This window comes from Perna viridis, chromosome 8 (genome assembly GCF_037379345.1).
Source record: "Perna viridis isolate PV_CMFRI_1.1 ecotype Kerala chromosome 8, ASM3737934v1, whole genome shotgun sequence".
NCBI lineage: Eukaryota > Metazoa > Mollusca > Bivalvia > Mytilida > Mytilidae > Perna > Perna viridis.
Window position 1 is genome coordinate 47,230,893 of NC_142452.1, and position 15,101 is coordinate 47,245,993.

The 15,101-nt window shown below is 33.5% G+C and overlaps 1 protein-coding gene across 1 annotated transcript; it reads left to right on the forward strand.

Annotated features, from left to right (window-relative positions):
* The first annotated feature begins 732 nt into the window (after positions 1-732).
* On the forward strand, positions 733-9,696 carry LOC148610768 (uncharacterized). Its single transcript, XM_088596114.1, has 8 exons — positions 733-1,044; positions 1,882-2,049; positions 3,232-3,402; positions 3,930-4,079; positions 4,535-4,675; positions 5,787-5,923; positions 7,596-7,677; positions 8,696-9,696. The coding sequence occupies exons 1-8, from the start codon at positions 984-986 to the stop codon at positions 9,448-9,450; spliced, it is 1,665 nt and encodes a 554-aa protein (XP_088452240.1). The 5' UTR covers positions 733-983; the 3' UTR covers positions 9,451-9,696.
* Positions 9,697-15,101: the final 5,405 nt, after the last annotated feature.

A 15,101-nucleotide genomic window follows, 5' to 3' on the forward strand; every position in this document is an offset into this window, starting at 1 on the left:
GAGATAAATGTTTGATTCTCTCAAAAGAGCAAATCTTAATACAGTAAAGGTTGTTTTGTGAAAGTATATGTAGACTAAAAAAGCATTGTTTGTTTGGTGGGTTTTTCTTGACCATAAACGACTCAGAATGTGACGACTCTATTCGCTACACTGCTCCGTCGGATCAAATTGATACAGGGAAGATATGTAAACGTATAGAAAGGTCTGAAAAATTCCCAACAATGTTAGAACTGTCAAACTGATGCAAATTTTTAGACTCGAACTCGTACCGCTGTGACATCTATGGCAACTTATGTAACCATGGGCATACCTAAATTAAGCTATATATTTCAGACAAGTCCTCAACAATAATGAATTCTCTGTAATCTTACGAGTTGCATGAATGTCCAATTATTTGTTTCACATCGCAACTTTTCTTTAAAAATCCAGCGCTCTTCATCATTATGCATAATAAATATAAAAAAATATCGCAATTTACGATGTTGCTGTGCTAATGGATTTATGTCTTGAACACCGATTAAATTCAATTTAAATATTAATAAATATAAGTGAATGTTACGTAATAATTGTCCAATTAACACCTTCGTGATATAATGATGACGAATGCCGAAGCATAGTGAAACTTTATGAGCAATTTACCAAAAATTCGCAACCGTACTTGACACACGCATATTTGTTGTTATTATTCACAAGTTTCAATTCGTTTGTTGCTTCCGACTCATTCTCAGGGGCACCTGAGGGGTATTTGATGTAATAATAAGATAAGTAATCAGCAATGTCTAATTAGATTAAAAGATATCCCGCCGATGTTGTTTCACAATTATTTGTCAACCGGAAGTGGTCAGTTCGTATCAAAGAACCAAACAGTTTGAACTAATTAAGAACATACTAAGTTAATGAACGCACTTCCCTTGTGGTGTTGATGAAGGAAATGTATGAAATAATTTTGATGGAATTTTGATTTTGAAGGATAAAATTTAGACATGGAAACATCACTGCATCAAGTTATTATTTTCTTTGTTATTTCTATCATTATTAATGAAGGTAAGTTAGGGAATTAATTTTTTTTCTGTTCTTAAATACTCTATATTCTTTCAACTTTTCAGATTGTTTGTGCATATAATTTTAATGTTATTGAATATAGTGCATGCTCTTCATGAATATTTATTATATTCGTCCAATTTCACTTTTCAAATACCAGAATGGATGCCATGTATATAAATATGGAGTTTTCACTTACTTTCGATATAGAGAACAAAAATGCTTTCCTGGTCTATATATTGCTTTATTTTGAAATTCGCTTGAAAATTCGTTTTTTTCATAGACATTAACTTCGGATAATATAATTGAAAGGAAAATGCACACAAAAAAAGAAACAAAACAAACAAAAAACAAACACAAAACAAAAAACAAAAACAAAACCGAAAACAAAACAAAACAAAACAAACAAAAAAAACTGCTAATTTTCGCAAATTTGTTTTCACACGAGCTTTTTGTTTTGCTGTTGTTTTTTGTTAAATTCATTTTATTACCATATGTATTGGGACAATCTCTGAGACCCCCTTTTCTTTAACAGATTGAAATTGATGACGAAAAGTTTTTATATACATGTATACATGAACATTACCCAAATACTTATACACGAATGTTCTTGTCGAAAGTAATTATAGCGGTAAAATTAGTCTAGAAATTGTTGTTCAAAGAAAATTGTTAAATAAATTCTAATTGTTATCATATTTAAATAAAATTCCCCTGGCTAGAATGAAAAATAAAATCTTTGTAGTTGGCCATCTCATGTAGTATTTGGTTCCTATCTGACTGGTTCTTCACTACCGCATAGCTCGCCTCACTCAACTAGCATTTGAATTTTCTTTATTCTAGTATCACCGGCCTGCAATAAGCTTCATTTACACCATGGAAAAGCCATATTGTTTACTGAACCATACAACAAAATACAGTATAAATGTGACCCAGGTTTCCAAATGTTTGGCGCTAGTATATCGTTCTGTTTGGGAGGAGTCTGGAACACTCCTGCACCTACCTGTCATGGTAAGTGTTGTTTCTTTTCGTATAAAAATGTGGAAATTTGTCGTAGTAAGTATACACGTATTTATACAACCGCAAACATTGTACAGTCGTATTACTATGATATATATAACACTGTCGTCATCGACGGGGTCGTATATGTTACAGACCACCAATTCAACCAATGAGCATTTGGCAAATAGTCCTATGCAGAAATTACCCCGTGTTTCTCAAAGTGCTTTGAAAAAAAGTTCTCGTTTTATTTAAAAAATTAAAACTGTTTCTGAAAGGAAAAGCATTTCTGAACATTTTTTAAGTCATTTTGCTTCTTGTGATGTGAAGCCTAATCTCCATAATAATTTCTAAATGTACCCCTATCTTGTGAAAACACAGTCTGGGATTTCCCATGCTATTTATAGACCCTTCACTTTCGGTGACCAGTACTGCACTGCAAGTCTGCTAACCCCACATGCCATTCTAAGTATTGTGAGCTGATATTTATGTAGAATCATGCTGATATATAGTCCTCTGCAGGTTAAAGTTAAGGTAAAGTCAGAGAAGCCACTGAATGTTGTGAAATTAGCATTGAACCTTATGGGAAGTGGCATTAGTGGTTTCTAGCCCTAAGTCATCCGCATTGCCATTCATACTAATTTTGGTTTCGTTAAAAAAATTTGCATTAAGCGATACAACTTGATAAAATTTTACTACTTTATAAACATATTTTTTTTTACAAAAAAGGAGTTAAGGTAAAGATTGACTGTTATTTTTCTAACACTCAGGAAAACATCGTAAATGATTAATTAAAGCAATTTTTAAAAACTCTGTATAAAAAAAATCAGGTATAATTGGGTGTTTTGGGGCTAGCTGCAGCCTGCGCTGTGGTGTGAGGGTTTCCTCATGATCCATAGAAGACCCAAGGGTGGCCGTGAGCTGATATTTTTCGTACCGGTTGGGTTGTTGTCTCTCTGACATAGTCACCATATCCATTGTCGTTATATTATAAACCGTATTTGCGTTCTTAAACTCTTCACTTCTTTTTCTTTTTTAGAAATGAAAATTAAAAAATTCATATCCACAAAATTATACTGATGTATTTCACTTCGAGGCTAGAATCAGTTTAGATAGTGTCTTTTATGTCAAATGCAAAGAATTTGTTTTCCCTCACTTTGTAACTATGTAAATTATTTTTCTTCTACGAACTAGCGACTGGATGCGACCCAACTGGTTACAGTTCTCTACCAAACGGGGAAGTAGACACGGTTTCCCAGAATTCCCTGCTGATGGTGAAGTGTAACCCAGGTTACATAATGGACGGTGAGAGTATTATCAGCTGTGATGGCCACCGCTGGTCAGAGCCGCTGCCGCATTGCTATCGTAAGTACCTTCAGCACTCAATGTTTATATTCATCGTCTAGGTTTGTAAGATTTATCGGTTTGGGCGAATCCAGAAATTTAAAAGAGAGTGCATGATCCAGAAAATTACAAAGGAGTTGGATCGTTCAAAGATATACTTTGTTCATTATTGCCCGAAATAAAAAAAAAGCAATGACAAAATATTATAATAAATGTGGCTTCGAACCACCTGAACTCGGCCCGTCCTCTAAATCCAGGGTTTCCAGTCCATCTTCGCTCCAGGAATCGAAGGTGGAACCCTTCCACTTTCCCTGGATCCGTCAATTCTTGTAGATACAACAAAATTGCGATGAAACTAGCCACAATCACAATTACATTGCTTACTTAAAAATGAAATTTGTTCAGTTCGAATTACACTGAATCTGTACAGTCATTATCTATAAACTATTAAATAGTTCGTTGGTATCATTTGACTCCTCTGCCAAATCTTTGCTACTTTTTTTTTAACAAAACAATAAAACAAAACAAAATATTTCTCTTTATTCCAGCGGCTGTTGATATCAATCAATGTGATTTTGAATACAAGTCTCTCTGCGGTTGGACACAGGATAAGGAGCACGATTCTAATTGGAGAACAAAGAGTGGAGAAACGACCACAAAACGAACTGGTCCCCGTCATGATCATACACTTGGTCAAGGTAACAGAAAAGTACATGCGCATTTACATCATCTTGAACAGGCATTTAATCTATCTGCTTCTTTGACTGTAAAGATAGATCTTATACAATTACTAAGCAACTATACATGTCGAATATGAACGATTAAGACAACAATGTATTAAAACAAAAACAGATATTCGTAATTTCTATATTCAACGAGGTCACTAAATATTTCGGAGTTGTGTCAATAATAGATAATAAAGAATTTGGATAATTTAGTCATGACAGTATTTTGACTCCTGCTGGAAAACACATGTTAAAAGCTCACGATTCATATACATAATCCGTTATAATGTTGAAAACATATAGATTTCTAATTACTTCGATCCCATACCAAAGACATCATACATGCGTACTTACTATATTGATCCCGCATTTTGGTAACTTTGAAAAAAAATGCATTATTTATTTTATTTCCTGTGTCAATTTATCAGGTCATTACCTTTACATGGAATCGTCCGTTCCAAACAGACCGGGACATAAAAGTCGGTTACTTTCCCCTGTTTACCCGTGGTACAAGAGTAGAAGATGTTTTCAGTTGTGGTACCATATGCTAGGACCAGATGAAACAGGCTGTAAGATATCTATCTATAGTTTTACACTTTTTGCTCATTTATTTGAAGCCAGTGTGATAAATATACCAAATATACAGCGTGTATTATGTTAAAATTACTCCAGGCTGTTACTTGCAAACAGCTCGAATTTACCCAAAACATCCGACAGAAATAGGTAGTGTTTTCCCCAGGAATTTTTGAAGGCATGGTTATTTAAGTATTTTGGGGGCACTCAACCGTCACATAGGGCACCCACCTTGGCACTAGGGCAATTTATTTACTGAAATCTTCAATAAACATCCTTCACCCTAGTATGGTACTGTAAAAGTATCATAAATGGGTGTCAACACAAAAAGAGTACATGCATGTTAACATGCATATTGGTTGAAATTAATTAAATTAATCTTTTAACTTGAAAGTTGGGTATGGCCAACTAGGAGCACATTGTAAAATTCATGATGAGGGCGGCACGGTGCTAGATGAGGGCATGGTGCAGCGCCATGCTAAATTGGTCTAGGGAAACCTCTAATAGGGGTTCCAACTAAAGTCCCTCCTTGATTACAGCCATGATATTTGAAATAATTCTCAGGTAGTGGCAAAAGGGAAGTAACCGGTTTTTGGAACATATGCTCAATTGAAAAGAAAACTTAACTTTAAAATGCATAATGATCATGTATACCATCATGTATCTAATAAATAATGAGTTGATTATCTGACGCTTAACTGGAAACAAATTACATGCACCCACAACGAAAACTATGATTAGTTAAATCCGAAATGTGTCCTGCTAACTAAAATTTACATTCACTTAACCCTTTGCTTGCGATGATCTTTGAGTTAATTATATCACGTACAACTTATGCAAAGTTAAGGTTAACTGTTATATTAAAATCATGAGATTCTAGTGCGTATTTGACCTGGACATTGTACCTTGTAAGTTGAATTATTTAAATATATAAACTGCTGAATGCACGAGCTGAATGTATAGCGCAATCTTAGTCCTAGTGATTGTACGTTTGAAACCCCAAACTATTTTCAACAAATCGACAGAATGCACAATTAAAGAATCAACTTCAACACCAACACTCATATTATTAGTAAGTCAAATTTGGACATATTCTGTTCTTTACAGACATGGGAGAACTCGAGATTCTACTTCGATCAGGTCAGAATCCTACCGAACAACAACTCTTGGTTATAAGTGGTAACCATGGAGACGAATGGCATAGGGCGAAAGTGTTTATAGAAGAACAGCCAAACAGCTTCCAAGTAAGTTACTAACAAGATTGAATGGGTCGACGAACTTTAATTGTAAGTTTTTTTTAAAGAATCAGGCAATAAGGAAGAAAAATAGAAACATGTATGTCAAAACCCCACCGATCAGAAACATGTATGTCAAAACCCCACCGATCAGAAACATGCATGTCAAAACCCCACCGTTCAGAAACATGCTGTCAAAACCCACCGATCAGAAACATGCTGTCAAAACCCCACCGATCAGAAACATGCTGTCAAAACCCCACCGATCAGAAACATGCATGTCAAAACCCCACCGATCACAAACATGCATGTCAAAACCCCACCGATCAGAAACATGCTGTCAAAACCCCACCGATAAGAAACATGCATGTCAAAACCCCACCGATTAGAAACATACATGTCAAAACCACACCGATCAGAAACATGCTGTCAAAACCACACCGATCAGAAACATGCTGTCAAAACCCCACCGATCAGAAACATGCTGTCAAAACCCCACCGATCAGAAACATGCATGTCAAAACCCCACCGATCAGAAACATGCATGTCAAAACCCCACCGATCAGAAACATGCATGTCAAAACCACACCGATCAGAAACATGCTGTCAAAACCCCACCGATCTGACAATATAATTTCACTCAAGGATGCTTTCTCTATTTGAAAACACATTCTGCATGACTAGATTTGCTCAGAAACCTTTCAATAGAATGGTAGAAAAATCAGGAATTTGACAGAGTTATCTGCCCTTGAAATGTTCATATTCAGTGCATTTCAATGAAATTATAACTCAATTTAACCAAAGTGATAAGAAAAATCTTGCCCTTTTCCTTGATTCTGATGGTGCAAATGGTCAAATTAAACTTTTAAAATGGTGTGTTTCATTATACCATATTTCACCCACTGCCTGATTCTTACAGAAACTGACACTTAAAATTCCGACAAAGTACAAAAAATTGTACAAGGTTACTTCAGTGTCCTGATATTTTGAAAAGGGGGATAAAAAGTGGGCTTCAGCACATTATAAGACATTCTTTGTTTAAATATTGCACATAGTTAACAACATTTGCTAAACAAAAATAGAGATTCCGACCCGTGAATGACTCCCATCGATTCACCAACGAATCGTCAGTAGATTCTGTAACAACCATGATAAAATTTAACAGGTGGTAAATGTTGACAGGGCGACAGCACCGAAATTTTGAAACGTGTGTTCATCAATTATTCACCAGACCAGTTTTGGCTCAGTGTTCTGCCTAGTTTTAAGCACAGCGAGTGAATTTCACTCGTACAAAAAAAATTGTAAGTGAATTAACCGAATAATGTGGGTAATTTCCCCTCAAATAAAATGCAAAAGTGATCGATAGAAAACCGCTATAAATAATAAAAGACTTCACTACCCAAAATTATTCTCATAAACTGAGTAATGTATGTAATATACTAGAGAAAAAGATACTTTTGAAGGGTCAATTTCACCCCCTTGAAAATTTTGAAGAGGTGAAATTAAAAAAAAAAGGTATTTCACTCAAAATGCGCCCTTGGCATAACACTGTTGGCTACGTAAAATAAAAGAAATAAATTAAAAAAAAAAACAAAAAAAAACAAAAAAACAAAAAAAAAAAAACACTAGAATCCATATTTTCTTAAAAGGCTCACAACTACCCATTTTTTTTTTCCTTCAGATTCTTGTTCAGGCGACACGGGGACTCAGTCATACCGCAGATATTGCTATCGACGATTTTAAGTTCTACCGGTGTACAAATGGTATGATTTTTTTTAAATTGTTTTAATTTTTTATCGAATATTGGACGAATAATTCGAATAATTCAAAGTTTCGGCATTTTTCGATTAATTATGTTAAAAATCATTCAAATTGTTTTCTTATTCAATGTTGATTTTCTTATTCGATAGGGACCTTTGCGCTCCGCCACAGAAGGCTAAATTGCCCTACCCATTTCTAGTGGCAATCAACATTTGTCGACCCTATTATTCTTGTGTCACATCCTATTTTTCATTTCATTATCATCATTTCATGTTCATTTTATCATCCATTTCATGTTCATCGCCTGAATATAGATGAAATATCGCTGCTCGGGCGTTAAACCCCAACAATCAGTCAATCAGCCAAAAGTTATTAACCACTCTGTCCGTCACTCACACATCCCTTGTTTTGTAATGTTGAATTTTAAATTTATGTATATTAACCATAAAGGCATGTAGGTAGTTATCCCGACATCATCGATATACTTTATCGGTCGCAAATTGAATGGAAATCGATTGTTAAGCTGTGTACATCGGAACACCTATCAATCAAATTCCAAAACAATTTAATCGATATAATTTATTAGAAAGTCCTTCCTGAGCTCTGATCGATTGGCGGTTGATATGTAATCATAATCTACGAGTAGAGCTGATTTTTTTTAAAACTCAGCCATGGCTAGAATAAAAATTATGATTCAATATTTCCACATTACTTAACAATATAGATTTTGAAATATTTTTGAACCAAAGCTGCTGCTGGAAAAAAACTCAAAATAAAATCCCAGCCCACCTCTGGAGTATACCTTAAAAGAAGCCTACAAAATTAAAGTCCCATCAACATTTGCTCAACTAAAGTATACATTTGTACGAATGAGACAATCAATTATCACGAATATTTTGTTACATCTGCCTTAATTTTTAATCCACTTTCATAAACTTAGGAATTTCTGGAATGCGTTTTATATAATGTTTCAATATTTCCTGTATTCCAAATTTAATCTGTTTAAATCTTGTATTTCAGATACCGACCTTGAGAATATGTATTTCGAATCTGCCACTTCAATAGTAACCGAAAATAACACAAGTGTTTCACATGACGAAATTATCTCCACGTCCAAAAACATTCCTGATATTACAATGGCCGTCCTTGACGCGACGATCAAGGGTTCAACGGAAAGAGCTGACCCTTCACTATTGCGAAAACGTATAAACAATATTTCGGAAACAGGTAGGGAATTACATGTAGGAAATAGAATTGGCCATTACACCGAATCAGCTGATGTAGATACAAATACCAACATTCCAAAGGCCAAAAAATCGAGTTCTGATAATAGCACCGCATATAACATTCCAGTAAAAGCAAATTCTTCGTACAAATTAGACAAACTAGATCCGAAAAAGCGGTTAACTGAAATATTATCGTCAGATGGAAAGACTAAAGTATTGACAGAAAATGTGGCGATTTTTCCTGTAGAAATTGGAGAAGAAAACAAAAATATGCTTGACAAAACAAAAAATCCAAGCAGTACTTCAGAATATTCCGAAACGACCACAAGCGAAACAACAAACGAACCAGCAGGGCTGAAAGTTTCTGCATTTTTCCATAAACCTGAATATTTAGTCGCTATTGCCGGAACGTGCGTAGCTATAGCCTTATCTGTTGTCATAGTGACGGTTCTGATTTTAAAAAGAAGGACTATTTGGGGGCGGAAAAAATCTGATGACCAACTTACAGTGTTATATACTAAAAAATCAGAAACATACAGCAGTATATGATGTGTACATTCCTTATGTTTCTGGCGAAGAAAAAATAACATTCCTTCTAACAACGGTACCTCTTTTTCATGAAACTAAAAAAAAAACAAAAACAAAAACAAAAACAAAAAAAAATACAAACAAAAAAAAAAACAAAAAAAAAAAAAAAACACGGGTTTTGCCTTTTTGTACGATCAATATTATGCATTCTTGTGATTATCTTAGATTTTTATTTAATATTTAAATTATGTATAATGGTCCCGATAATGGTATTGTTATGGTGTATTTGTTTTGGGCAATCTAGTTTTTTACCGCACCACACGAAGTGTTGTTCGAAGTATTATGTTGCGCTGAAAAGTTGCGTGTTCATCCGGTCGTCTGTCCATCCCCGACGGCTTCCAGATAATAACTTGAGGACGGATCTGTGATTTTTTAAAGCTTTGCACTGTTGTTAAGTGCCTTAAAATACGGGTTATTATAAGTTCAATTTCCAGGGAAATTCGAGTTGAGCCTTTTTCCACCATAACGTGGCGGGGTATCACTTAATGTTCCATTAATGACATTTTCTTTTCTATAACTTTAACTGTGTTTATTTTTTGCGGTGAATATTGAGAAATCTTTATATAACCGAAAAGCAGTTATATATCTTTTAAAGAAACGTACATGTAACACCATGAACACAATACAAGTACAACGGATCATTTTAGATTATCATAATCATTCAATGGAAGCAGACTCGCTTTGTGTGTTGGGGTCATAGGTTCTATCCCCGACCAAGTCATAACGAAGACTTTAAAATTGGTAGTCACTGCTCCTCTACCAAGCAAGCTGTACATATACATTTAGGAGATAGAGTGACGACCGGTTGAGCTCGGAATAAGAATAATAGTGATATTTTTCTCCCTGCGTTCTGTTGCTTTTGTGAAATTGCTCAGATTCAGAGTAAGATGACTGTCAAAAAAAAAAATCAATTTTCTCATCTCTTCTAAAATCAAAGCATCCAGTGTTATGCATTGATGAAATATTAGTCTTTACATAATTACAGAAGTCTTCTTCGAGTGTATGTTTTTTATTAGGTCAGTAACCGTAGAGTTTGACATGCTTGTTTTAGATATTTTCTCATGTTGCCCGATTCTTGCAGAGACGTGTACTTAAGAGCTCTCCAAAAGTTGATGGTTTAAACATACTATTATTCCCATTGAATCTAACACGGAATCTATTTCAAAGACTTAATATGCTTTCTATTGTTTTTTTTTTTCCTTTGAAAGCTGACAATCTACTTAAGTACCAGTCCAAACAAAATTCAGACACTAATGTAGAGATGATTCATGGTGTAGAAAAACCCACCGAACAAATTGTGCTTTTATGGTCTATATATATACTATACTTTTGGATAACAATTAAAGTCCTTTCTGTATTCAGATCTGTACTTTTAAGAAAACATTTTTCTCCCACAAAAATCAACCAAATCAAAACAAATCAAACAGTAACTCTTACAAAGCACTAATTTCATACACAATCTATAATGTTTATCTCACATAGACAATCTGTAATGTTTATCTCACATACACAATCTATAATGTTTATCTCACATAGACAATCTATAATGTTTATCTCAAAAGTGGACGAAGCAAATGTCAAACTAAGACCATTTTTTGGTCTGTAACCGTTATTGAATAAGAAATAAAGGTAAATTTGATGAGTTTTTGACATCCATGAATCATCCACTGCCTTATTTTTATATAAAAAACTGCTACTTAAAATGTTATCTCACTTCACATTCTGAAAGAATTTCGCTGCAAGTGTCAACTTACAAACAAATTACATCACTAGTACATGATAAAGTGCATATATGCGATGTGTTATGATTTACAAAATATGGAGCAAGCACATGATTGGGATGTTATGAATCATTAAATTACACATAAAAATCAGGAATATTTGATTGTTTTTTATTCAGTAATTCGGTTACTGGGTTTCCACGTATATACCCATTCAAATCAGGTGCGGATTTATAGAGGGGCAGAGTTGGTATCCTGTTAGTGAAAACCCCGTTTTAATGCCATACGTGAATTATATCCAAAAGTTTGACTGTAAAAATGAGTGAATTATAGTCATCCCCATCTCCTTTATACAAGTATATATATTTTTTTAATCTGAATCCTCTATCTAAAATACTCTGCTTGCAATAAAGTAATATGTAAATAAACACGCAAAACAATACACATAGATTTTTACGGCTATTAAGGCTAAAAACCACTAATTCCACTTTCCATAGGCTTATATGCTAATTTCACAATATTCAATGGCTTCTCTGGACTTTACCTTAACTTTAACCTGCAGAGGACTATATATCAGCATGATTCTACATATGTCAGCTCACAATCCTCAGTATGGCATGTGGGGTTAGCAGACTTGCAGTGCAGTACTGGCCACCGGAAGTGAAGGGTCTATAAATAGCATGGGAAATCCCAGTGTTTTCACAAGATAGGGGTGTATTTAAAAATCATTATGGAGATTAGGCTTCACATCACAAGAAGCAAAATGCACCTATAAAATGTACAGAAATGTTTGTCCTTTCAGAAACTGTTTAAATTTTTTTAAATAAGATGAGAACTTTTTTTCACAGCACTATGAGGAACAGGGGTAATTTCTGCGTAGGACTATTTTTGCGTACCTTCCAAATGCTCATTGGTTGAATTGGTGGTCTGTAACCTAAAGGAGGTAGACCTAAGGTAAGGGAAGTAATTCTTGAAATCAGTGATATGTTTGTATCATTTTAAATTTCATCAAAGCCTATCAAGCTTTCATTTGAAACAGAATGAAATCAGTAAATGCTGCATACAAACGTTCCAATGATTTGTATGAATTGTGTCCCTTACCCTAGGTCTACTTCCTTATAGAGTAGTATATGGCAAGCCAAAGTGGACAGAAATCAATGTTTTGTAATATTAGGAAAGAAATTTTTAATATTATAAAATCATTTTTTTTAATATTAGAAAAGATTTTTTTAATATTAGAAATTCATTGTGTAATATTAAAAATTCATTTTCTAATATTACAAATTCCAGATTTATTAATATTATAAAACATCACACGTTTTGTAATATTACAAATTGAATTTGTAATATTAGAAAATCAATATCTAATATTAAAACATCATTTTTTAATGTTAGAAATTCAATAGATTCTTTAATATCAAAAAAGTGTTTTGTGATATTAGAGATCTAATTTGTAGTATTAGAAAATCAATTTATCAATTTATAATATTGAAAAATCATTTTAATATTAAAAAAAAACAACACTTTTTTGTAATATTAGAAAACATACTATTTAATATTACAAAATCATTTTTTAATATCAGAAAATATTTTTTATATTAGAAATTCATTTTTGCAGTATTAAAAATGCATTTTCTAATATTACGAATTCCTAATTTAGTAATATTATAAAACATCACACATTTTGTAATATTACAAATTGCATTTGTAATATTGGAAAAAGAATTTGTAATATTAGAAAATCACTTTGCAATATTGCAAAATCAGTCACATTTTTTATATTAAAAATGATTTTCTAATATTACAACAAATGCATTTTTTAATATTAGAAAATCAATTTCTAGTATTAAAAAATCGTTTTTAACATTAGAAATTTAACTGAATTTTTAATATTAAAAAAAAAAGATTTTTTAATATTAAAAAAGTGTTTTGTGATATAAGAAATCTAAATTGTAATATTAGAAAATGAATTTGTAATATCAAAAAATCACTTTTTGTATTAGAAAATACTCATTTTTGTCCACTTTGGCTTGCCATTGTAGTAAGTGCAAGTATGAGAAGTGTACATGTGACAATGAAATAGCTCTCAATGTCAAATTAGAATCCTTAGTGTCCGGAAAATTACTTAATTCTCGGCAGTATTCAACTCATTGTTTTTAAGAGACCACATCCGTATTGTAATGGAGTGTTTTTTCACATCAAAATTTTCAGTTTTTTTTAACATTGAATGTCCAGTTGTGAACGTTCCTTCACTTGTATGTTAACGTGTAGGTAGTGCAAATCTACAATACAATGATGTCTGTTTATGAGACATTCAGCTTTGGCTTGAAATCTTCTTATATCTGGTCGGACAGTTTAATTCTTATCAGGAGTTCTCGTTAATGAGGCCTGCGACTGCAACAATTTTGCTGAAAATAAATAATAAATAATATTATACACTAAAGGAATGACCTACTATATATTTTCGGTCTATGAAGAAATAACCTAAGGCACGTGGTGCACACTAAATAACATGCGTATCATTGAGGTTATTTCAAATAGACCGAAAAATATCATAATCACTGGTACAAGATTGAAGTCATCATATAGAAGTTTTATGGTCGTCATCATGAACTCGTGGATCGTTACGGTGTATCCATCTGTACGATGAAAACTGATTTGTTCAACGTGTCATAGTTTTCCTTTCCTCTTCGTCTACCCCAGACTTGACTTTTTTATGAACAACTCGGCGAGAGTTTCTAAAAAAGCAGAGGACGCTTACCCTACCGGTGCACCTGGTTAATGCTCTCAGTTTGTAGTGGAGTCCGAGTTGGTCATTTACTCTTCTTACTTTGTATGTATTATTTTAGTTACTTCATTTTCTTTGTCGTGTATGTCTGTTTTCCATGTCTGGTCTTTGTCCCTGGATTACATTCTCGTTTCCGTTAGAAACTTGGTTCTCTTGATTACTCTTTCACTAGTACACACCCACAAATCGCGGGCATTTAGAGTATGGTTGAAAGTATATAAACTGTTGTAGGATGGACTTTTGTGAAAAATTTCATAACTGGAAAATTCAGGAAATGTCTGGTACTGTAAAGTATTCAATTCGGAGATACAAGTGTACATTTTGTTTCTGATACATTTCCCAAGTATTTACATGTAACAGGTATATTCCGATGAAAGAACTGCATTTTAACCTTATGGTTTTACAGATGTTAAACTCATCCGCTATGTTTGCTGAATGTGTTATTTTTGCGGAAAACGAAGTCATTTCACATACATTACAAACGATAATACTAAAGAGGTTTTATCAATCTTCGTCATTTTCAGTCATGTATCTTAGAGGTTAATTGAGTCATTCTGTGTAAAACACATTATACAACATCGTGTCCATGCAACTACATATACAAAAAGAATGTCGGGCTAACAAATCAATTTCAGTCATGCCAGTGTTGTCATTAAAAGTTCATACGTTATACAATGTACCGATACCAGGGGTTCAAAGAAATCGTATTTCGATCGCTTCCAGGAGTCAATGTTATCAAGTCAGGAATTTAGCGTTGTTTGTAAATATACCAAAGTTCTGTGTACCCTGCATGAGGTTGATGGAACTGACGGAACGGAAGTGTTATTTATGACTTAAAAGTCCGTCTGATGACGGAAACAATATCTGGACGCCTTTTTTCTTTTTTTTCTCCCAAAATATCTGAAAAGGAATAATCATAAGCGGGGATGACAAATGCGACTATGCATGGAACCTATAACACAGAAAGGCATGATGGTTAATTTATAGTGAAAGGAAGAGAAGCGACACTCAAAATGAAGTTTTCTCATTTAAATGTACAGATTCCTTATAATTTACTGTTAGTAAGAAAATTCGACGAGTAATCATAAAAAAAATGTTGATGA

What these genes read in the sequence shown, in the direction of transcription:
- LOC148610768 (XM_088596114.1), top strand. Translation starts at nt 984, where the DNA reads ATGGAAACATCACTGCATCAAGTTATTATTTTCTTTGTTATTTCTATC. An exon ending in TTCTATCATTATTAATGAAG is followed by an intron (nt 1,045 to 1,881) that starts GTAAGTTAGGGA and finishes TCTTTATTCTAG; the next exon opens with TATCACCGGCCTGCAATAAG. An exon ending in TCCTGCACCTACCTGTCATG is followed by an intron (nt 2,050 to 3,231) that starts GTAAGTGTTGTT and finishes TCTACGAACTAG; the next exon opens with CGACTGGATGCGACCCAACT.